The 25,057-nt window shown below is 49.1% G+C and overlaps 1 protein-coding gene across 4 annotated transcripts in view; it reads right to left on the reverse strand.

Moving 5' to 3' along the window:
- Positions 1–25,057, reverse strand: part of Cacna1d (calcium voltage-gated channel subunit alpha1 D) — a 303,221-nt gene that overhangs the window by 77,384 nt on the left and 200,780 nt on the right. For 3 of the 4 annotated variants that reach the window (XM_051140971.1, XM_051140975.1, XM_051140965.1), the window contains exons 9-15: positions 24,657–24,826; positions 11,037–11,124; positions 9,676–9,702; positions 5,707–5,867; positions 4,252–4,477; positions 3,931–4,138; positions 154–274 (exon numbers count right to left, since the gene is read on the reverse strand). In XM_051140971.1, coding sequence (XP_050996928.1) covers positions 154–274; positions 3,931–4,138; positions 4,252–4,477; positions 5,707–5,867; positions 9,676–9,702; positions 11,037–11,124; positions 24,657–24,826 — 1,001 coding nt within the window. Of the gene's footprint in view, positions 1–153; positions 275–3,930; positions 4,139–4,251; positions 4,478–5,706; positions 5,868–9,675; positions 9,703–10,712; positions 10,773–11,036; positions 11,125–24,656; positions 24,827–25,057 lie in introns of all 4 variants that reach the window. The other variant, XM_051140957.1, reaches the window with a different exon arrangement.

A 25,057-nucleotide genomic window follows, 5' to 3' on the forward strand; every position in this document is an offset into this window, starting at 1 on the left:
ATGAGGAAAAAAAAAAAAGCCAGCGTGGAGCTAACAAGGGAAAGGCATTTATCTCTCTTAGCCCTACAGCTGCCACCATTGTCACCACGGGCAGATTTGGAAAGAACAAGACAATGATGGTGGCCACATAGTCCTGGTGGGTCCAAAGGATACAGTTGCCACAGATGAAAAGGATGATGAAGTAGATGCAGACAATCATCCCGGAAGATGACGGGCCTCCGTAGGCCATGATGCCGTCATACATCACCGCGTTCCAGTCTTCGCCTGTCAGGATCTGAGAAGGGGAGGGTGGGGTCAGACAGCAGCAGGCAGAATCCTCAGACCACAGCCGCTGTACCACCTCGGTGGCCTTTCTCAGCCCAGCTCACAGGGAAACTGACCCATCTGCGCTCCTGCTGAACCATTCATTGGCATACAAGAGCTGTTTCTTCTAGTTTCTACTTCTCCCTCGACAGAGACTGATGTTGGTACCTGCCTGTCTGGTATCTTCATCTATAGATTAACACACATACACCCCTGGCCCAGAGAAACAGACCACTGGTAGAGTCTTTTATTTATTTTGTTTTAGTCACAAAGTATGCCATATTTCTCCACCTGGCTTGTTTTCTATCCAGTGATATCCCTGAGACCCTGTTGAGTAGGCTCCTCCCATTCATCTTACTCGGTACATAGAATTCCCCACAGCAGTGGACTGCAGAGACGGGAATTCCATCTGCGCATTTTCAGAATCAGGGAATTCTGTCACATGCAAGTGTATAAACTATCTCGAGTAGACATAGTCAACTTCAAATGAAACCTTCCCTACTGATGATACCCGGTAATCCAATCCACTCTGAAATCCAACCAGGTAAATACAGACAGCGGTTTTTAAATGTGCAGCCCCCATGAGAAGAGAGTTTCTTTATCTTCTACCTAGACCAGAATCAAACAGCAAATGGGCGGACAGCTAGAAAAGTGGCTCTCGACCTCATGCCTGATGAAACTACAGTGAGAAGCCTTTCACCTGCCAGACTAGCCGCGACCATGAAGTACACACAGTGACCTAAACAAAGGGAAGGAGGCAGGGGCAGCCTCCATGATGCTGCTTCAGAGTGAATGAATCCCACTGGTAGAGCCGAGCCTTTTGCCCAGCAGTCCCATGTGGAGGGCATGTCCTACATGCCTAATCCCTCATGTGTGCCTAGTGTATCCTGCATAGTCAGGGCCTCCCTCTGGAGCACTGTTTGTATGAGCAAGGGCGGGACACGGCTAACACTCATCAGTGAGTGACTGGTTGCAGAAACAATAGTGACCTATACCACAGAGCCTATGATGTGTTTGGAAGGAGGATGTAACCTTCTGTGGATCAAGTGGGTAGCCCATCTCTTAAAGACGAAAACAAACTAAAACAAGATGCCAGACAGTATGTGGAGTGGGCCACCCTGCATGCAAGCCCACCATAAGTGAGCAGGTAGAATGACTCTTAACCACGAGCAAAAGTCTAAGATGCCTCGGGAAACTGGTCGGTTGGTTACTACCGAGAAGAAGGAATTAGTGGCTGGGTGGGAGGACTGCCAGTTTGTATCTTTTTATAACACTTAAATTTTGCACGATATGAATGTATTACAAGAAAAAGGTCACAAGTGTTTCCTGATTTTGAAATAGGATTATAGTCCATCATGGGTTTCAAATCGGGGTGTGACTTCACATGGGTCTGCTTAACTGACCATGAAGTTATAAAAAAAAAAAAACCTGGCAAAAGTAAAAGGCTTCTGAACATATAGCAAGCAAAAATTAATACACAACCAAACCGTTCCTGAGCCTGAGATGTTCCTGGCAGCGCTCACGCATGCTGCGTAGCACAGTGTCCCTGCAGCCTTAGATGTGAGTTCTCAGCATACCCACTTAGCACTGTGCATGCTCTCTCACCACGCCATGCCAACAAACCCCGCCTGAACTTCCTGGCTCGGGTCGCAGACTACTGTATGTTATGAACAGCAGTGTTTGTGCTGCAGACAGTAAGCTTTCTGCTCCTATAGAAACACATGGGCTGACTTACACAAAACAGACTTGTATTGTTTTCCCACCCTAGTCCCTCGGCATGTAGCTCTCAGATTACTGTGTCTTTGGATTGGATTGTGTTTGAATAAACTTGTTAAATAAATTACAGTTTGAGATTAGGGTGGGATTTCCAGTAATTTCTGAAGGCCTTAAACATACTTCTGCCTTTTTTGTATATATTTGTGTAAAGTGGCATCCTCAGAACGATGATTATAAATTCAAGATATTGATAGCTTGAAAAGTGATGACAATGCTGTGCATCTTTTAATACTCAGCCAAGAGTTAATTTGTGTGTGTGTGTGTGTGTGTGTGTGTGTGTGTGTGTGTGGTGTCTGTACATGTTCATAACGGTGTACACGCAAGGGTAGGTCAGTGTCAATGTTGGGTGTCTTTCTCAATCACTCTTTGCTGTGGGCTCCGAGGCAGGGCCTCTCGCTGAACCTGGCCAGTGCTCACTGATTTGGTCAGGTTGGTTGGCTAATGAGCTCCAAGTGTCCTCCTGTCTCTGCTATCCTCCCTTGCACTGGGATTACTAAGATGAACTGCCATGGCCAGCTCCTTATGTGGGTACTGGGGGTCCAAACTCAGCCCCTCATGTGTGGCAGGAACTTACTGAACCTCTCCAGCTCCAAGACTTAACTCTTTATTTATTGTATGGCTTAGTATGCAAATTTGTACTTGTCTTTAATAGGTGGTGAAACTGTTTGTCTACTAAACATATGCTCTTTAAATTTTTAAGATTTTTTTATTTTTAATTGTGTGTGCGTGTGTATGTGTGTGTGGGAGCGAAGAATGTGTGTTTAAGCACAAAGATTTAAAAAAAAATCTTTATTACCAGCAAATGTTTGATTTGTATACACACACACACACAAATGGATACACACACCAGTATTCATAAGATTATAAAAAACTTCTCGGGTGAACAATGGTTGCAAGCAGCAAAATGTTTAAGAAGTTCTGGGCTCTAGTAGTAATTCTATGCATCTCAAATGACCGTATGAGAAACCTTCTAGAACAGTCTCTCTAGACTCATGTTCCTTCAAAGAAGGGTAAGTGACTTATCAAAGTCACAGTGAGGACAGGAAAAGCCACTTTGATAACCTACCCATTTCCTGGCCTTCCTATGACCCTCCCTATTCTGCAGAGACCAGGTGTTTGGATGTTTGCTGCTCACGTGGGAAAACTACGGAGGTGGATACCACTGTGAACTAATCTGTCAGGTTCTGTGCAAGGCCAGGGCCCAGCTGAAGAGGGCTCAGTGTACCCCCGCTCCCACGTAGCACTGTGTCTGGTATGCTGCTGCTCCAGTGGCAGGACCCCTGTGAGACACTGTCAGAGACCCCACAGCACAATTAGCTTCAGAGCCTGTGCTCCCACTCCAAGCAAAGGGCAGAGGAAGGGATAGCCCTGACCACACAGACTCCTCTGACTACACAGACATCCCAGATGCAGCTTCCAAATTCATTCACCTCTTGGCTTGACTCTATTATAAGTAGGATTGCAAACATGCCTTGTAAATACAAAATAAAATTAAAATTAAAAAGCAAGCAAACAAATTAGTGAATAACACAAAGATTTTAGAGTCTATTTCACAGAGCTCTCACAAAATTAAAAAAAAAAAAAGAATATTTTGGTTTGTCTTTTTGCCATATCACATAGGTATGATATATGTCATATCAAATAGGAAGACACCGTAATACAACCAAGGTACACAACACGGAATTTGCCAGAGGACCACAAGGCTGAAATGATTGATGACATGGAATCTTTGTCCCTTGCTGAGCTGTGGGCAGACACGAGAAGGTGAGGGCTCTGGCTCTCTGGCTTTCACTCACACCTGCTCTCAGGGTGTGGGGGATGGGGGATAGGGGCGGAAGCAGGAAGGCTCACCTGGAACACAGTCAAGAGTGCTTGTGGAAAGTTGTCAAAGGTGCTTCGCTTGGTTTGTGTTTCATCAAAATTAAACTTCCCCCCAAACAGCTGCATCCCCAGCAGGGAGAAGATGATGATGAAGAGGAAAAGCAGCAACAGCAGCGAAGCAATGGACTTCATGGAATTTAACAGGGATGCCACCAAGTTGCTCAGGGAAGTCCAGTGCCTGAAAGTCAAGAGGAGTGGGTAAGCCCACAGTCCCATGAGGAAAAGGGAGAACATGCCCTGGTCAGGGAGGGGACAGCTGAGCAAACACCAGCACGATGCCCACGTCTTTACCTGGTCACTTTGAAGATCCTCAGGAGGCGTACGCACCGGAACACAGATACCCCCAGAGGAGACATGAGCTCTAGCTCCACCAGGATGGTTTCGGTGATTCCTCCACACACCACAAAGCAATCAAACCGGTTGAAGAGAGAGACAAAGTATGCCTGGAGGCCCAGGCTGTACATCTTCACCAGCATCTCACAGGTGAACAGAGCCAAGAGGACTTTGTTCGCAATGTCTGGAAAGACAAAGGGTGGGCGTGCCCCGAGTCCCCCTCTGGCTCTCTGTCTGTCCTGCTACCTCCCACCATCCGTGCTCACAGGAGGCACTCCTCCCAAGGCAGCATCCCGGTCGCACTGCTGCACTGGCGACAGCAACCATCCTTACTGCTGCTGGCCACTCCCCAGATATGAGTCTGTAGCAGTGACTTGGTTTCTCTGGAACTCAACTTCACTGACACAGTAGAGATGTTCATCACATGGATCTCTGAACCCTCTCAACACTAGACTCTTAAGATTTTACATTAAGATCATACTATGATTTTTTTTCTTTAACACCCCCCCCATACACTTCCTCATACATACACAAAAAATTAATATATAAATAAATAGAAGTGACATTGATGAGTGACCACTTGTGGCACCCTAATGTCAGTTTTTATTTTTTCTTTCTTTCTTCTCTGTGTCGGGGGAAGTGTGCATGTGTGCTTTGTGAACACTTGTGGGTGGGGTGGCCATGTGCCAGGGCCAAATGAAGATGCCACATGCTCTGCTCTAACACTCTCTGCCTTAGTCCCCTGAGGTGTGGCCCCTCACTGAACCCAAGCTCGTCCCAGTGGCCCTCATGTCTCTCTCTGTCTACTCCATAGAGCTGAGGTTTCAGATTTACAGTGCCATGCCTTGCTTTTCACACAGGTGCTCTGGGGATCTGAAGTCACTCCTTCATGCTTACACAGCAGGCATCTGACCTACTGGGCCATCTCTGAAGTCCCAACACCATTTTCAGTAGCAAAAAATAATGCCATGTAGGCTGAGGATGGCAGAAGCAAATACACAGAAAGACAGCTCAAGATTTCAAAAGTATCTTGTCTAGCTAGAATGAGCTCTTTCAAGAATGACCTCCACACACCTCAGTTCTAGCCACTCAAAGTAGCAGGGTCAAAGTCACTTACCAAAACCACTGAAGTGGGGCTAGATCTTTCAATGCGGCAGGGAGAAGGGGCTATCAACGCCAACATTCCTGGGTCCTGGGCTATCTCAAGGTCTGGGCATAAGTTGGCTGATAGTGCGTGGTGTAGGCTGTATACCTGCTCCAGGGCCTGCCTGAGTCAGAACTGTTGTACTACCTTCTAAGTTAGTGCTAACTAAAATGTCCTACGACCCCGTTACACCACAAATGGATGATGCTGACCAGCCGTCAGCTGCAAGCATCTCGCATTCAGAAGAAAAGAAGATCTCCCAGCTGTACCTTGGATCTGCGTCAGCCAGTCTGGCTGATTGTAGTGCTCAGAGGAAATGGTTAAGGTGTTGAGAAACACCAGGACAATAACCAGCCAGTAAAACGTGACAGACTTCACAGCAGCCCTGCATCTCCTGCGATTGAACCGGTTCCAGCGACGCCAGCGACGGCTGAAAAACAAGCAAGCATTGCTCCTTGGGCCATGGGTGAATACAGCTTCTCAGAGGCCGATAAGCTTTATTGAGTGATAAAAGCTCAGTCTATGAGGCCTAGGAAAGAAGACACGAACTACCCGCAGAGAAGCAAGTAGACCCCATGATGTAAACCTCATGACGATAGTCTTGACATACCGCTTTAAAAAGCATAATCGTGAATGAATCATGCTATCACTTTCCTTCTGCCGGCTATAAATAACTCCAGGATCTGCAAGTGGGTCAGGGAACCTAGACATCCATAGAATATTCCTGAGAATATTCAAGATGGCACCGGTGCACACACAAAGCTCTCGTGGGCACCATGTAGCATGTGACTTGGTGAGGGCAGTGGGGCAGAACCACTCAGCTTACTATATGTATCTTGTGGAGTGGCCTAATCTTTTTTTTTTTTTTAAGATTTATTTATTTATTATGTATACAGTGCTCTGCCTGTACACTCACAGGCCAGAAGAGAGCATCAGATTACAGTGTTTGGTAGGGAGCCACCATGTGGTTGCTAGGAATTGAACTCAGGACCTCTGGAAGAGCAGTCAGTGCTCTTAACCACTGAGCCATCTCTCCAGCCCGAGTGGCCTAATCCTTACATACAAGTTATTAGGTACCAAAGCAATCCATGACCATGGCTCTCTTTTTAGGAAAGCTTTTCATCCTTTCTCAGAGCTCTGGCATCCCTCTGGCACCTCGTAGGTGTCGGAGTGGGACATGCATCTCCATGCTGAGTCATCAGGTACCCTTTCTAACTAGCAATGCTCAAAATACACCTTCAGGAGAACATCCAATATTGAGTCGTGTTTTCATAAAAATAAGATGAGCAGAACCAAACAGACACGTGACATGCCCCGCCCCCCACCTTCTGTCTCTGTTTGTAATTAGGGAAAGACATTTTCTCCTTTTGCCTGTCTCCTTTTGGAAAACACTCCCTGTCTCCTTGCCCCAAGCGGACAGCTAGGCACCGCAGACTGCTCTTCAGTAACCTGGGACCCAGGGAAGAACCAGGCAGGCCACAGAGTCCCCTTTCTTCTGGCTATGCTGCCTCCGTGTCAGGGCAGAGGCTGACTCAGCTGTGTTGCTATGCTAAGCACATGAAATCCAGGAAGCCAGCAGAGGACCTGGAGCCAGCAGGTGGTGCTTTGTATTTATTTCACTCTGCAGTTTCCAAAGGAACAAATGGCCCCTAGAAACATGAGGAGCAGCGCAGACAACTCTACCGAGGACTCTTAACCACTCAGAGCTGAGTTCTCCTGGGACACATGACCCTACACACAAGGAAGGCAGTCCCAAAAGGCTATGCTTGGCAGGTCTATCATCTACAGCAGTGACAAGGCACACGTGACTTCAACATCCAGAAGGCCTGAGCATCATATCCCCGGGAGACTTGTGGCAGCAGCACTAGCCTGACTCTCCTGGGCTTGGCTATGTGTGGGTGGCAGGAAGCCTGCATTCCTGAACACTGGCTATGGAGGTGTCTGGTGCTGGTAAATGGAGATGCATCAGGCACAGTTCCAGGATTGTTGGCCTTGACAGGAATGAAGGATTGTGGGTAAATGACAACTCCAATTTCACTCCGAGTCAGGTCCCAGCTTTTAGGGAAGGGAGCCTAAAGGATCTCCGGAAGAGCCGGAGAAGGCTTCTCTGCAAAGCATAGCCTGGGCTGGACCTCCACGACTAAGAGCTTTGCCGAGGCAGGTAGAAGTCTCCCTGGGGGGAGAAGGCACCAAGGCAAGACACCATGAAAACGGGATAGGTCGGTGTGGCTATAGAGTCGGGGAGGACTTATGGGAGGGATGTCAGAAGCAAAGGACAATAAACAGGTGTCAATTTAGGAAGCACTGCTATGGTCTTTTGTAACAGACACAACTCTTAAATTTTACTCAAAGTCAGATTGAGACATAATTTACATGCAGCTAGTCTGTTCTCTTTAGGGTTATGCTCACAGAACACACATCCATCAGTCGTGAGAGTCCGTGTGTGCCCCACCCCCATCCTGAGCTCAATACTACCTGTCTGCCTTCTGTGTCTGTTGCTCTGTTTCAACTAGAGAGCCATATAACCAGAATCATGGTGTGTACCCTTCGGAGGCTTTCTTCCTCATCCCAAATGCTCCTGAGACTCAACAGCAACGCTACAATATCAGCAATGAAAAAAAACCATAACATGTACATGTACACATATTGTGTGTTGTGAGGTGGGTGCATGTGCTGTGCGTGGTGATCAGAGGACAACTTTGCTGAGCTGAGTTGGTTTTCCTGCACTTTTTTTTTCCCCATCTCAGGATGGAACCCACATCACCTGGCCTGCACCGCAAGCACCTTTCCCACTAAGCTCTCTCGGTGGCCCTCTCACGAGCGTTTTTCTTCTCCTCCTTCCTGTCACTGAGAAGCATCGCACCACATGGATACGTCACAACTGATCTGCTCATTTTACCACTGGCCAGGCGTTTGGGTTATTTCTAGTTTAAGGTAATTGTGAATGAAACCACTATAAACATATATAATTTCATATATGTATCTTTCTCTTACATAAATGCCTCAGAGTTGGAATTGCTAGGTCATTATCATTAATGTAGCTTTGTAAGAGACTATTGTGCTTTTTCAAAAGAGTGTGTCACTTAACATACCTGCCAGCACTGCACAAAAATAGCCATCAGCCTCCTCATCGGAACTTGGCATCACCAGATATTTCAGTGTGATCTACTAATATCAGTGTGTAGTGGTATCAAATTATAGTTTTAACTTGAATTTTCCTAATAAATTATGTTCACCTCATGTGCTTATATAGCATGCATTTCTCCTTGTGACCTGCCTGCTGGAACCTTCTTTCCACTCTTATAGGGTCATTTTGTCATTGATACTGTTTTTACATATTATTCTCTCTATATTAGATACCTGACTTCTTATCAGAAGTGGTTTGCAAATATTTTTATCAGGTCCACAGCTTATTCTTTTTATAATAAAATAAAGCTAGACACTTTAATTCTTTTTTTAAAAAGACCTATTTATTATTTATGCACATTGGGCCCATATGTGTGCCTGTCTGCCAGAAGAGGGCACCAGATTTTATTGTAGATGTTTGTGATCCACCACGTACGTGGTTGCCGTGGTTGCTGGGAATTGCACTTAGGACCTTTGGAAGAACAGACAGTGCTCTTAACCTCTGAGCCATCTCTCCATTCCGAAGCTTTAATTCTTACGGGAATCAACCTATCAATTTTTTTCTACTATAGATCATGAATTTCTAAGAAATCTTTGTCTAACCTATGGTCACAATGTCTTTCTCCCATTTCTCTCCTTCTAGAGTTTCAACAGGTTTAGGCTTTATTGTTAGTTTTATGACTACTGTTTGAATACAGCGGGAAAGTGTCCTTAACTGGAAAGGAGCACAGAAGGAAAAGTCCACAAAATGCAGGCATATGGTCTGCTGAGACTTACAAGATGAACACGTCATTTGCATCCAGGTCAAGAAGCTGGACACTACCTGGTACCTTAGACGGCCTCTAGAACTGTCTTTTATGGAAAATCTTTCTGAGAAGTGACTGGAGGGTTGATAAGGAAGCAAAATGTTGTTCATGTGTTGTTGGGCCCAGTCGGTTTAAAGCTGACGCTCCTGTCCTGCTTCCTCAAGGCAGGGTTGTAATACTTAAAAGACTGAATTTTGGACTGCATGTTTGAACTCAAGTCTAGACCAAGTCTATGTCAAAGTCCAATACAAGCTCTCTGGGGGAGTGGGGGGCGGGGGGTGGAAGAAAATGGAAAAAAGAACTGACCTGAGTTTGGATTTCGAGATGGCTTGGCTGAAAGGAAAGAAAACAGTGTTAAGACTCCCATTTGGAAGGCTTGAGCGTATATATGTTCCCACCGCTGAAGCGGAGATGGCTAAAGCCATGCACAGAAGCCAGAACTCCAGTCCCCTCTGGCTACAGCCGGCCAGCTGGGTTAAGGGCAGAGCAGATATCAAGGTGCTAAGAGTGTGCCAGGAGGTGGGTGGGGCATCCTTGAGGGCCCAGGCAAGAGAGGACGAACTCTCAGATGTCTAGGGTGGCCCTGGAAACAGCTCAGATGTGGGGTCTTTCCTCTCCCTCCTGCAGAAGCCAGCAGGGCCTCTGTGGCGTGCAACCCCCATATCAACAGTAGCGACTGCCACTCCTGCTGGCAAGGGATCGTGGCTCCCCTGATCACCAAGGGGGTGAGAATGGGGACACAGCATGCCTTTGCGAAGCCCAGTGTTCTCATCTGTAAAATGGGGACAGCAAGTCCACTCACAGTCCACTTCATGTCATAGAGAGGACAGAGCAGGAGAACAGAGGCAAAATCACTCCACGAGCCATTGCGGGGCTACACATTAGTGTGTCATTTTTATGAAAATCTGCCCCAAATGAGGCTGAGCTCTCTTAAAAATGACACCTGCGCTTTACAGGAATAAGACGTAGAGGATGCAGGCTGGAAGCAAACAAATCCAAACAGCACAGGGCTCCCCAAAGCAGGCTGTTCTTAGCACATTCTGCATTGCTGCCCCAACCCCTGCTATTGCAGCCCACTCATCTAGAGAAAAGCCTGGGAGCTGTAATGGTAGGGTGTCCCACATGGTTAGAAAAGGGCAGTGCACACATGGCTCCAGAACAAGAGGCCATGAGCAGAGGAGGGCAGGGCCTCCAGATCCAGCTGCTGGGCATGAGGTCGGAAGGTCCCATGGGTGAAGGAAGATTTAAGTATGTGCCACATTCTAGTCAGCAAGTCTGCCATTCAAGCCCTTCCTTCAAAGCACAGACACCAAACCCAACCAGAAGGAGAATTCAGCCTTTACCCCCACCGCCGACACCCAGAGGGCCCAGTCTTGGCCACGCCTCTTCTCTTCCACCAGCACCTAATGAACACAGCAGGCGTCTGGGTTAAGTAGCACACTTCCCAGGCTCTGTCTCAGTAGGACAACTTCATAGGCAGAGGCATGTAAGATGCTGGGATCCCCCAACAGGCCTGGTATAGGAGGAGGGGTACCAAAGGGATGGAGGCAGCCTGTTGGAGCCCAGCGGATCTCCACTGCCCTCTGGGTGTGTCCTCTCAGCGTTAGCATCTCTAAAATGACATGTGGGGTAAAGAGGACAAGCAGCGCCCCTCCCCCCCCACTCACCAGAGGCTTCCGCAGCATCCCTGGGTCTCGCCTTCACCACTTACGTTCTCTGTGTTCACAGATTCAGTCTCACTGGTGGGCATGCTAGCTGTGAGGAGAAGGAAAGGCTTTAGACAGCGTGCTGTGGCATGAAATGCCAGGGCATGGGCCAGGTCCGACTCTCAGGAACCAAGGAGGAGGCCAAAGAAGACCATACGGAGCACCAGGCTGAGCAGCCAGAGCCTTTGCCTCCAGTAGCTTCAGAGAAAGCCAGTATCACTGTCAAGAGACAATTCTGATGGCCCAAATGCTTCCCAAGAAAAGAAGCCGAGGTGCCACACTGAGGCGAGCCTCCAGGTCTGCCTCAAGCTTATTCTCCCTATCTCAGAGCTACAGAGAGCACCTCGGTACGGACATGTTTCTCCGCGCCTCTGTGAGCATCAGGGATTAGCTCACAACTCATACACAAGCTTTTACAACGCATTCGAGAGAAGCCGTTGCAGCTGGGGAGGGAAGGCAGTGCAGGAGGACGCCGTGTACAAAATCCATTTCAAATGTTAGGCGCTTCCCTCAGTCTGAGGCAGTCGATCTGATACCTAAGTTCCTCTGAGCTTGTAAGGCCAATATGGAAAAGCTACTCCCCAGGTCAGCCAGGCCTGGAGCTTTAAGGGAGTAGGAAGAAATGGTCTCGGAGTAGGTGAGGGCTCTTGCCAACCACTGAGCAGGGCAGGATTGACTTCGGTCCCAGATCGGAGCTCTCTGAGCCCCGTGTCCATGCCAGGGTCCTCAGAAGTGGCACAAAATTGTCTACTAGTGCCTGGAGGCCCAGAGATGCCCCAAAGTCAACGTCTAACATGAGGCACCTGTAAGGTGAGGGGCAGGCAGTTACCTCAGGGGGCTGTGCATAGTGCTCTAGGTAAAGATGGCTGATTACCCAGGGGAATGGGTGGAGCTGAGGGGAGGTAGCCCAAAACCCAAACTAGGGGAGCCACCTAAACACGTGTACATCTTTTTCCTGAGGTAGAATCACATCGAGGGGCTGTTCAGGACTTTATGTTTCCCACGTGAAAGGCTTGCTCCTATGGGCAGTGCCTATAGAGCTGTGGCAGATGTTTTAAGTCCGGCCGTGACTGGGAGGGCTGTTCTTCTTTCTGCCAGCTGTGTGGCTTCCTACCCCTGCTGAGGAGAGATGCAAAGCTCACCACAAGGATGAAGGTGAGACTAGACTCACAGACCCCGAGGTCAGAGAGTCATGTTTGCCAAGGGCACAATGGGAAATCCCTAAGCCCTTTCCTTTTGTGAAGACTCAAGAAGCAGAACTTGCCCCTGTGGGAGGCTTTGCAGCTACTTCCAGGCACACTCAGGCACAGGCTTCAGAAGGAAAGGGCAAATGAGTAGGTGCACACACACTGACTACACTCGAGGGATTCTCCTGTTCTTCGTCCTTGACTTTGAAGCAACCAACTACGAACCTCCATTTGCTTTTGAACCCACCAGAAAAAATAAGAGAGAAAGAAACAAATCAGTAAGTCTCATCGTTTCACACAGGAACACCCTCCATTAAGACTTACGCACGCACTCACTCACTCATGCACGCATGCACGCATGCACACACGCACGGGCAGTTCCCTTCCCCTGGTATGTTCCACGCTTCTACCTGCAAAACTAGGTCTCATGCACTCAGGCTCCCAGCGCAGCTCCCTTTTGGTCTGTTCTATGATCTCATCTGTAAGACTATGCTGTAAAAGTCAATGCAGCTGCTTGCTGCAGGTTGCTCTTGCCGTGACAAGGTGAAGAAAGCCACAGTGGAAACCCTTTTCTGATCCCTCTAGGAGCCCCTCTCTTTGTGAACTGGGGTAGTTGGTGCGTTTTGAGGCGCATTCAGGGGAATGCCCAGGCCTTGAGCTGCCTTACCCTTCCTGGAGACGTCCGGCTTCTCTTTGAACTTATTTCCTAATGATAAAATGGCACTGTGAACCACACGTTCAGGGCCATTTCTGTCTGCATTAAGTACCTCTCAATCTTCACACTTGTCATATTGAAACATTACTATTTCTCAAAAGTAAGCTTCTGAACAGATGGGATCTTGTGGCCTGTACTCTCTGGAGTTTAGGATCATGTCGTCCTCAGTGCGTTTTGTTGCTCTTAGTTGCTCTAGGTTCATTTCCTAAACAGTCAGATGGAAACAGGGGAGCGACAGCAGCCTGTGAAAGGGGGCACCCCACTTTGCACCTGTAGCTCTATGCCAATTATTAGTGAGTGTCTCTTACTAGGTGCTCCCCAAGGCTGAGCAGAGAGAAAGGCAGGAAGCAGCCCTCCTCATACACACACCCTTGAATGGCAGCCAACACTGGGAACTGTGTGGCCTTGAGGCCAGGCTGCACAGGGGTTAGGAGGGCTCTCTGCTCTCTGAGATTCTTCCATTCCTTCTCAGGTAGGACAACGCCTCAGAGTAGTGTGTGTTGCTTACCAGTCCTAAGTTGAACTTGCATCTGTGGACTGACTTCGCCCAGCCTCCATATCTTCATCTGTACGGTTAAGAACACTTGCCTCAGTGGTGCACGCCTTCAATCCCAGCAGTTGGGAGGCAGAGGCAGGTGGCTCTCTGTGAGTTCGAGGCCAGCCTGGTCTACAAAGTGAGTCCAGGATAGCCAAGGATACAGAGAAACCCTCTCTGGGGAAAAAAAAAAGAATACTTGCCTCACCACTATAGGTAGAACTAAGCAGGATGAGGCTTACTGGGTGCCAGTCATGAGCAAGGTACCCCAGCACAAACTGCCAATTCTCCAGAGGCTCCCTGTAGGTCCTGTACCTGAAGCAGAAATGGACTTGCAGCTTCTCCCTATGTAGATGGCCCTAGTGTGTCACCATAGGGGATGACAGGCACCTGCAAACATGAGCTTCTGAGAGGTCTGCTTGCACCCTAGCAAAGCCCAGACACTGGCTCCTGCTGGAGGGAGAAGGGTAGTCACTCTGCCAGGATGCCATGGAGGCCTTAGGAGAAAGGCACCTGTCCCCCGGGGACCTGCCTGAGGGCTTATTACATGGATTTTTCTAATTCTTCTGTTTTGACTTGTATAGAGTCCCAATAGTCACCAGTACAGCTTACTGCTGTCGCCAGGAGCTGGCTGATCTCCTGGGTGTGGCCTGTAGACCTGAGAATAGTGCACCTGTGGGTAGTACGCTTGCTCAATTTGGGAGAGTTTTGATCTGGAGAGTTTAAGCATGCACCAACCCTGTAAGTGTACCAGTCTGTTTGAGCATCTGTCCTGAAGCTGCAGACATGGTGTCCACACAGGAATGAGTGCCAAGTGGGATGGAGATGAGCTTAGCATGGAGCTGTGCATACCAGCAGCAGGTCCTCTGCTTGGTCCTCTGTGCAACCATATAATTTGCTGTGCACTTTCAGAAGTCTCTCCCAACACTGACGCATCCTTCTGCCCTGGTTGTTTTTAAATATAGGTGAGATCCTTTTGGGACTAAGCAAAGGAGGCTCAACCCAGTCATTAATATGAAAATGAGGGTGTGAAAGTGAAGAGTAAAATGCTTAACTTACGTATTTCCTCATCAACTTTCACTCTATAGACAAGATGTTTCGCAACCTTATCTATCAGCTGCATGAATTCAGAGGCACACACACAAGTACATGTACACACACACACACACACACACACACACACACACACACACACGTGCTTCTATCAGGCAGCACCTTGGAATGACATTCGCCACTAACAGACACATCATTTCTTTCAGTGACGTCAAAGACACCAGACGAGAGGTCAGGAAAGCCAGGGGCTCAACATCACACAACTAGGGAAATGTACTGGCTGTGTCTGTGCATTGTCACCTGAGCCACAGGACAGTCCCTCCTCCAGGGTCCGTTTACCTGTGACGTGCTATCAGAAAGAAAAGAAGCATGCCCAATCGTCTAGTTTCACTGCCAGCAGCTAACGGTTGGGGTCTCCTTACAGCTTCTCAGCTTTTCAAGGCTTCAAGGAGACCGAGGCCAGAGTAGCACTGGGAAGTCACTGGCCACCACCCTCCTGGGCAGTCCTGCGGCCTGCCTGGGAGAACTTGAATCCAAGTCCTCTCCAGGCGTAATGTCCAGGAAATACAACACAGCACATAAGTGGCCCTTAGAGCGCCTAAGCCACCCCAGGAGACTTGGATCCTCCCGCCACAGCAGCCCCAAGGAGGGCTTTTCATACCACGCGCCACAGCGAGCTCTCTGTCCTCCTCCTGAAACCCGTCACAACAGCGGCTGCTTGCACAGATGTCCTGGGACTCCGAGGCGGATTTGCTTTTAAAATTATTTTCTCTTTTGAAGTGTGTGTGTATGTGCCTGCAAATGTAAGCCACGTGTATGCAGGTGGCCAGAAGAGGGCGTCAGATGCCCTGGAGCTGGAACTGCAGGTGTGTGTGAGCTATACCATGTTGGTGCTGGGGACGAAACCCCAGAGCTCAGAAAAGAGCAGTAGGTGCACTTAGCTTACCTCCGAGCCACCTCTCTAGCCCCTTTTATCTCTTCTTCTCAGCAGAATCTTTCTTCTACACTTGGGATTTCTTTTAGCATTTCCTCTAGGCTGCTGTGGCTTCTCAGGAATGCAGGGCAAGAGATGAGGCTGAGCAACTCATCTGTGGAAGAATTGGGTTCCTTTCCCAAGGCGCAAGGGGTCTGACCTCAAGCTCTTCTGTTTCTGTATCATTTTCATGGCAAGCATGAGCAGTGCCATGCTGTGACAAGCCCACTCCTCCCCAAAGTCCCAGGCAGCCCCCGAAGGCACTAGAACATGCCTGTGCTAATGCACGTTGCTGACACAGGACAAGAGACTTCTGTGAGGCAGCTATACTCATCCTGGGAAATGTGGGCCAAGGTCAGACCAAGGTCTCCAGGTCTAAAGCAGGAACCATGCTCAGAAAGCTACTCTTTCCTTGTAACAGCGGAAAAGGTGGTATAACTTCCTCACAAGGTTCCTGCTGCACTGTCCCCAGCAGAGTGGTCCTTGCTCCCATCAATACAAGGCCCTTCCTCACTTGGTGAAGCCAGTTTCCTAGAAGGAGAAGGTGGCTTGCTCTCTCTCTCCATCTCAGAAAACAGAGATGCCACAGCATCCTTAAAACATCTCAGAACCCGAACTGCTCTTAAGGAGGGTGGCCCCAAGGAGGGGGGTCACCTCTCTTGGCAGAGGCCCCCAGGAATAGCTCCAGGACCACCTCCTGCTCATCAGCTCATTGTAAATACTAAAACCTAGTCTTATTTGGAACTCTAAAACAGCAGGTCAGCTCCAACCTTGGCCTGTCTTGGTGTGCAAGCTTTATAGAGTTCTTCCTTTTTATCCTCTTTTTGGGGGCCCCGTCTGACAATCCCCTGATTCCTTTCCTCTTCAGGCCTTCTGGGAGACTAGGACTCTAACAGACTCCATTACACCGCTCCACTTAACCCCTGAGTTCAGTGTTTTTACAGGAGGCAGTAATCACTTCAACAAAACCATGCAATGCTTCCTCCTTCTGCCCAAGCAGCAGTTTGTCCCTGAAGCTCATGTCTTCTCAAAGACTCTTCCTCTTCCTGACCAGCGTCCATCTTGGTGTCAGCATAAGGCTGGCCATGCTGGCCTCTCCAGGCAAAGCTTGTACTGCTCTCCAGCTACAGCAGTGACCCATAGCCAGCTGGGCAAGGAACCAACTCTTGTCATGACCGTCTATATAATAAGAGTCCTGAATGCTTTGCCAAGGGGTTGGAGGACTGGGTGAAACGTATGGTCAGTATCATTTAGGACCTAATTTAGCTATTTTCCAAATAAGACTATTCTCGTTTAAAAGATGTGTGTCACTGGGAGTGGCGGTGCACGCCTGTAATCCGCATTTGGGAGGCAGAGGCAGGCAGATGGCTGTGAGTTCGAGGCCAGCCTGGTCTACAAAGTGAGTCCAGGACAGCCAAGGCTACACAGAGAAATCCTGTCTCAAAACAAAACAAAGCAAAGCAAACAAAACCAAATAAAGATGTGTGTACCCCAAGACTTTTTTTTTTTTTTTTTTTTTTTTTTTTTGACCTTACTCTTGAAGCTGTGACTACTAGCTTTAGCATGGCCTTGGGTAGATGAGCCAGAAACAGCCAAGAAGCAATTTGAAACATGCCTGAGGGGAAAAAAACCAGTCAAATAACATTATTGGAATTTCTAAACAGTTTAAATTTAAAAGCATCATTTAAGGAAAAGCATTTTTGAAGCGTGTCTTCCAGGCTAAGAATATTCACACTGAATCAAATGAGCTGCCTCAGTTGGTTCAGCTGTTTCTTTATAGATACAGGCCAAACAAAAAAAAAAGCACCATCTTGGTAACGCCACACACTTGAGGGAAAGGCAAGACAAGAACAGCATGACCAAGCGTCAGAGAAACCAAGCAATTGAAACATAGGCATCTTCCGAATACACCACACAGCACACGCAGCTCACATGATGCCTATGCACAAGGACAGGATAGCAGACATGGCGGGCAAGAAGCCTCTGACGAGCAAGTCCACCTCAGCAAGTTACCGTGGTCTTTAGCCCTGCGTTGTCGAAAGCAGCAAAACTTCCTTTTCTTCTTATCCTCTTTTAGCAAGTCAGCCACCGTGACTCCTTCAGGTTAAACACAGGCAATTCCATTACCTCACAGCAGAGGGCAGCAAGAGCAATGCAAACATGACAGCCAAGCAGGCATGCAGGCTGGGCTGGAACAGCTGGTCCCAGCCTGCATAAGAGAGGCAGCTTGAGGCAGGCCTCTGATCTACACCTGAGGTCTTCCCTCCACCTAGATAGGAGTCTATATAGCTCAGGATCTGAAGGGATGGGAGTATTTGTCCACACACCCTAGAGAACCTATTCTAAATAAACAATAAACCAGCCTGCTCGAGACACAGGTTTCCTTTGTTTGGCCGTGTACCTGAGAAGGTGCCTGAGGGAAGTGCTCTTCAGGAGTCAGGGGCCCTGGGTACGGTCTGGTAGTGTCATGTCAACTATGACTGCCCTCTGGGGCAAGGCAGATGGAAGAAAAAGTAGGCTCTGGATTCTGATAATCCAGGGTTCGCTCCAACCGTACCTCACACTGGCTGTAGGAGTATGGATTGGTTACCTAAAGCAAGGGCTGGGCCTGAATATACTTCCTGGTGTGGGGTTGCTGGAAGAAGGAAAAAATGAGGACCAAGGTAAGATAGGTAGTGTGCTTGGCTCCAGCAAGGCATGCCACCCACAGCTGTTAGTTACCATTACTACAGCTCTCCTAAGGGTCACTGGGTCACAGGAGGAACAATTCTAGCATCTCTGACTTCTTGCAGTGTTGTGTTTTTATAATCATGCCAAGCTAGCTGGCTAACCTTTAAGGCAGAGGCTACATGCTCAGAGACGGCAATGTGCAGGCAGTGCAGGGGGCCACGCTGGAGCAGGCAAGGGCATGGGAACACAGGCCTACCCTTTCGGTGGTACATTTCTACAAAGGGTGCACTCTCTCAACGGTGCAAGCCCCCTTCTCCTGGCCTACCCCAGGAGAACATGGCACAAACGTTCAAATATTCACTCCATGAACACAGTCCATGAAGGAAGCTCTGTGAGAAGCCTCCAAGTGAGCAAGAGTCCTGTGACCTCTGCTTTTCCACAACATGGGTTGATCTTGGAATGTGCTTCCGTGTCCTCCTAGGAGTGGTAAATAGGAGTGAGTGCACTTTGGATCATTCATTACACCTGGCTATTGTTATTTGTTCATTTGCCACTTGCAGCCACTTGTGTTTGTACACACTCTTTTTAACCCTCAGCGTATAAAGTGATGCTCTGAATGAGGTCTGCCTCAATTTTTTGGGACCCACTCTCCCAAGTTCATGCTGCCAAGGAGAGCCGCAACGCTTGTGGAAGGCTAGAGGTTGGGTTCAAACCCCCAGCCTAGCCACTTTACAACTGTGTGGCATCAGGACACTACATCACTTCTGTGCACTTTGGTTTCCTCGTCCATTGAGCTCCCATCTCACAGAGCAGCGGGAAGAATAAGAACCCATGTGCCCACAGCCCCAAGAACAGCATCTGATGCACACAAAATGCCTGATGAATGCTGATCACCACTCTGTGACCTTTGAGTAAATAAATAACAGAATGCTTAATCGTGTGCTGAAGGCCACACTCCAGCGGCCCCTCATAATGCTGCTTTAATCATCCCAGAGGAGAGTAGGCCAGGCCAGATGACTGCTCCCAAGACTAACCAGTGGACACTGCGTCAGACCTCTGACCCCAGGGGTTGGCCCTCCCATCCATCTCTCTAGTTACAGCGCTTCCAGCTGCTTCTGCAGAAAGGGCAGATGACCTGGACACATATTTATCATGGATGACCCATTGCTGCTGTTTCTTTTTTATGGCTTTCCGTCGAATATTTTCAATTCTGAGCTGATTCTTGTGGGATACTTTATGATAAAAAGCAGTCTTGTAAAGTAAAAAAATAAAATAAAATAAACACAATCTTTTTGTTTGTTTTATTTGAGACAGGATTTTACATATCCTAGGGCTGGTCTTGAAAAATAACCTTGAACTTCTCATCACCCCGTCTCTACCTTTCCAGGGCTGAGATTCCAGGGCGTAGCACGTCCAGTTTACAAGGTGCTGAAAATTGAACCCAAGGTTCTGCACATGTCAAACAAGCACTCTGCTAACTGAGCTACAGTCCTCAAATGCAGTCTTTCAAGACAGGGCCAGAAAATTGCCACAACTTTTATTTGCAGACAGCTAAGCTACTCCTGACTCTCTGCTGACCTCTGAGAGCAAATGGTGCAGGGAAAAAAAACCAGGTAGCATAGGCAGCCGGGTGACCTTGTGCACTGAGGTCAGAGGTAGTGGAAACAGTGAGAGGAAGGTAGGGCATGGCCACCACGCTGGGACCTATGATGGAGCACAGGGCAGCCAGGTAGTCCTGTGGTCCACAGTGGTTGCACCTTCTCCTTTCTTCTGGGCATCAATTATCACTTCTTAGAGTGGTCCCTCAGAGTCCCCACAATAAGACATCCCTGTTTCATTTGGTAAGAACTTTAGAATGGGCTCCCTTTAAAATAGTTTCATTATTTTTAATGTTTTTTTATTAAAAAAAACTCTAATCATGACAATGAGAAGAGATTAAAATAGAATTTTAGGCTTCCAGCTTTTAATTGCCCTAGAATAATGCCATTGTTCACAAAGAAGCAGCTGCGCATGTCAAAAAAAAGTCTCTCTCTCTCTCTCTCTCACACACACACACACACACACACACACACACACACACACACACACACACACACACACACACTTTTGGCAGGGTTTCTAAAAAAAAAATTTGAAGCTCAGCAAAAAGTTAAATAAATTATCCTTCAAAATTCCCCAAATGCTCAGGAACTAACTTCTGGGATGATTTTTGTCTATCCAATTAATTGTGGCACAGCAGCTTTCTAACAGCAAATTTACACCTCGAATGTCTTAAATAGTCCAAGGGTGCTCAGAGGAGACTCCCATGTCACTAGCGCCAGATAGCTGGGTTGGAGGCAGCCCTGCCTGGCCCTGTTCAGCCTTAAGGGGACTCAACCACTAACACAGGTCAAGACTCAAGAGGCTCCTAACTAGAGCACCTAAGACTGATCCCAGGAGAATACCGAGAGGTTCCCTCCTGCTTGCTTAAAGAACCAGAGCTTCTGAGCCAGGCACTGAAAGTTATGAGACTGCTGGGTAGGTTGTAAGGTATGGTCAGAGCTGGAGACTCAGCCGTGGTGTGTACATCAGAGAGCAGATGGTGTGAGTGCTTGCTTCACACCTGTTCCTTGACAGCAAGCCTGAGCAACCAGAAAGCAGTGCTACTGGACCTCAGAAGGTCCCGAGGCAGAGGGGTTGTTTGCCATCCCTTCAGAGAGCAATACAGTTTCTGGACAGAAGTATAGATCAAGGGTCCTTTGAGGAGTACTCAGCCTGAGATTGGCTAGAGATCTGGTAGGCTCCTCAGAAACATAATAGATACACACGTGTTCTGCCAAAGTCGGACAGCAGCACGGAGAACTATAGTTCCAGCTGCAGGACTTCCCAGCCCTGGTCCACATGCTCAGTCAGGAGTGAGCCTCAGACTGCGCCTAGACCTTCTAGGCGAGGGCTCCACCACCAGGAAGGACTTCTTTTCATAGCCTCAACCCCTCGACCCCTGGGAGGAAGCTGCCAAGTCTCATCCAAGACCCAGCTGAAGAGAGTAGCCAGTTAAGTCATCCTTTTAAGCCAGCGAGGAGAGTCAGGAGCCTGGCACTACACTGTACCCTCCCCCGGCTCCCCAAGACACTCCGGGAGCAGGGCTGAGGTGTGAGGTACAAAGTGAGGGGATTCTTATATACCCGGGGATAATGCTGACTCCATAGTGAGACCACGCCACCTTCACTCCCCTACCTGCTAATTAATGCACAGGGACAGTCCCAGGCCTGGCACGTGCAGGTGGCAGGGCCACTACTGTTTGGCTGTCAGGGCCATGTGAGTCTGGCTGAACTCCTGTACCCAGTGGTTGGTTTTCTGGCCTAATATAAAAAAAGGAGCTGGCAGCCATAGTGGTGCCAAGGAAAGTTCACCAGAACAGCTTCTCCAGCAAGTTCAAGATTCCCTTCAGCCTCACCAGGAGACTTAGAGGCGCTCCTCTCTGGTCACTTGACTCTCACCATGGCATTTGCTGTTTACTGGAGGAGCCACACTCCACTTAGAAGCTGTAACACAGCTTTATGGGCTTGGGAGTTCATTACTCGGTTAATTCTGAAGACCTGAGGCGTACAGAGGGTCCCGTTTCTTTCCGGGACGCGATCAAACGACACACTCAAGTGCTCTGAATGTTTCTTACCTTCTGCCTCTTTTCCATGCCATTTCCTCAGTCTGACCCCCCCCCGCCCCTGCCCACCTTGGACAGCTAAAGGATGCTCCTCCCTCAGAGCCCAGCAGGGAGGACTTCCTTGCATCCCCATCCTTGCACTCCAGCACCCGTGGCCCTCTGGGCTCTGAGAGGAGACTGCTGGTCTTTTCTTCTACTGGCAGTGTCTACATTCTGCCCTATCTAAGCCACCACCTTCTCCTCCTCTCTGCGGCAACTGCTCTGAAAGGCAGGGGCTTCGTAGATTAGCCATCTCAGAGTCAGGCTCCTTACAGAAAGGGACAGGACAGAGGAGATGCTGACGTCACATAGAACAGTGATCCCTTTAGGACCGTCAGAAGACATCAAGGCCAGGGAAAACCACACTTTGCAACTCAGGCCATTATGAAATGAAAATAAGAACCTCTACCACGGACAGCAGCAGCCCCAGCGGCTGGATTAGTGGGTGTGGATCATCAAGGATATGGCATGCCAATGGCATGCAGAAGAGGACGAAATCATTTCTCCGGGTTATACATGACACGGTGTATTTTGAGCTTGGGGGAGCAAAGCAGATGGAGGCCAGCTTCCACAGTTGACACTGCAAATGGAGAACAGGATGGCTATGCTCTGCACTGGCTGGCTTTGTCAACTTGACATGATCTAAAGGCATCTGGGAAGGAGGGAGCCAAGGCTGAGGGATTGCTCCCCGAGTCTGGCCTATGGGCAAGTCTGGTGGGGGGCGGAGCGGCATTTTCTTGACTGATGTGGAAAGACCCAGCCCCTAACGGACAGTACCATCATCTCTCGACAGGCGGCCCAAAACGACCTGAGCAGATCAGGAGGAGCAAGCTGGCAACCACTGTTCTCATGTCCTCTGCTTCAGTTCCTGCCTCTGGGCTCCTGACTTATATTTCTCCGTCTTGACCTCCTCTGTGCTGGACTACAAGCAGCAAGCCGAAACCACAGTAAGCTGAAGCAAGCCCTTTCCCTGCCAAGCTGCTCTTTGTCTTGGTGTTTCATCACAGAAACAGAAAGCAGTCTAGGACAAGCACCTGCAGCGGGGCCTACACAGCGTGCTGTGAGCCACAGTTAAGCTACGGAAGGCCTACGGAGGCCTTAGGGGTTCAGGTGGGACTGTTCCCAAGGGGAGCTGTGCTCATCTCTCCTGTGTAATCAGCACACACATCAGCAAATGCAGAAATCAAACCGCTGCCCCCTCATCAACCTTGACCTGATGTGAGAGACAGACACCCTACCCTGCCCCAGAAAGCCTCCTACTGTGTCACTATGTCCTGAGGACAGGCTCCTTGTCCTCAGGCACGGGGGGGGGGGGGGGGGCTGACCCTTCCCTGATGCAGTGGGTAGTAAGAGGCCAGAGGCCATGTCCTGCAGAGTCCCCACCAGCACACCAACATTACTGGCAGCTGCAAAGATCCATGACACCACGGAAGGCTCTGCAAGGCCAGCTCAGAGTAGAGCCCAGACTAGAAGAGACGCCATGGCTACTGGGGCTGCGTCCTTCCATCTTGGGTCTCTTCAGCGTGGGCCTCTCTATGCCCCACTTCACAAGCCTGCCTCTTCTGGCCTGCCCACCTTGGAGCACTCCACCCGTTAAACTCTCCGTGCTCATCCAACAGAGCTCCTGAGCATGGCCTTTGCCCGCCCACGCAATTCCTAGGACAAACGCTTTCTCCTGACACTCAACTGTGCTCCCTAGACACCAACCTTCCAGGCCATGCCAAGTGGCCCCATCTGTCCTAAATCTTCATCACAGCTCCTGAGGTACCCACTGACCTTTGTGTGACCCGAACCACTGACTGCATTCATTCATGGTGGGTCTAAAAAGGAACCAACCACAACTCCAAAGGGCTCAGCTCAGCAGGAGCCTACTCAGTATCTCTATGTGGCAGGGCCAGCCTTGGTTTCCCAGCCTTTCAAGGGCCATTGTTCTTAAAGCCTTGGTCTTTACTACCAACCATTCCGGAATGGGAACAAATCAAAAAGCACTGTAGCCAAATGCACTGTTAGATTTCAATTTCTACCCTTACCCAAAGCCCAAATGTTCCCAGGGTGACTAAGATCACGTCTGTGGAAAAAGGATGTGGGTAAGAGAGACTCTGTGATCAACAAAAGCAATTAATTCCAGTAGTTGACTGATTATTGGGCCTTGCCTCCTGCAGAATGCACTTAAGGGTGCCTAGTGTCACAGTGTGGAGCCCAGGCAGGTGGGCTGCAAAGCATTGAGCAGTGACTCACTCACAGGCCTCTTAACAACTAGCTACCACAGTCGGGCTGCTTTCTTCCTGCCCTGATGGCCTAAGCACTTGGCTTGGTGTGGAGCCCACTGGGGTGGGGGTGGGGGCAGTTCTGGTAGCACAGAGGCAGAAGAAACCTGCTCTTCAAATCCTTGTGCAGGTGAGTTACTTGCTGAGGTGAGGGAAAGCACACGCCCTCCCCTGTAGCTCTAGGCTGAGACTCTCTCCCTCTACCCTTGGCCCACAGAGACACAGAGTTACTGAATTCCCAAGGTCTACAATGCAAATGGCTGTTCTCAACTAGGAAGCCATCTTACATCCGAACCCCACGCCTCAGGCGGAGAGCCAGAGTGTGCAGGGATGTTCTGATCTCTCTGTGATGTGAACAGGCAGAAGGGAGAGGGAAGCTGGGAAGGCACATTTTACTCACAGCCCAGGGGTTAGGTGCAGAGGATGGGGGCACACACAACGCAGCAACTCAGTCACACAGCAGGTCTGTCTGGTCAAGAGCAGGAAGGGCAACACCTACTGTTCCGTTTGCCTTCCTCTCCACCTTCCTCTTCGTTCTCAGGATCTATGTCTTCTGCCTGGGTGATCCAGTCCAAATAGCCCTTGAGATCCTCTTCTAGCTGCTGCTTCTCCCGAAGCTTCTGGAAATCTCCACGTGCTTTAGCCTTCTCTCTTTCCTTTGAGAACTCTCTGAGAGAGGCAAAGAGGACAAAGCAGAGGTTAGGGCACGTGTGTGGATCTGCGCCACGAGCTGCGTGCCCTGCGGTGCAGGTCTTACCGCAGGACACACAGCCTTGAGTACGATTACAAGAGCACAGCAGCGGAGCCACACACGTGCACAGGACAGAAGACAGTGTCTACCTGAGCAGAATGGTGGGCGTCAGAGTTGCAGAGACCACACTGAAATGCATGCATGGCTTA

Source organism: Acomys russatus, chromosome 3, assembly GCF_903995435.1.
Source record: "Acomys russatus chromosome 3, mAcoRus1.1, whole genome shotgun sequence".
Taxonomy (NCBI): Eukaryota; Metazoa; Chordata; class Mammalia; order Rodentia; family Muridae; genus Acomys; species Acomys russatus.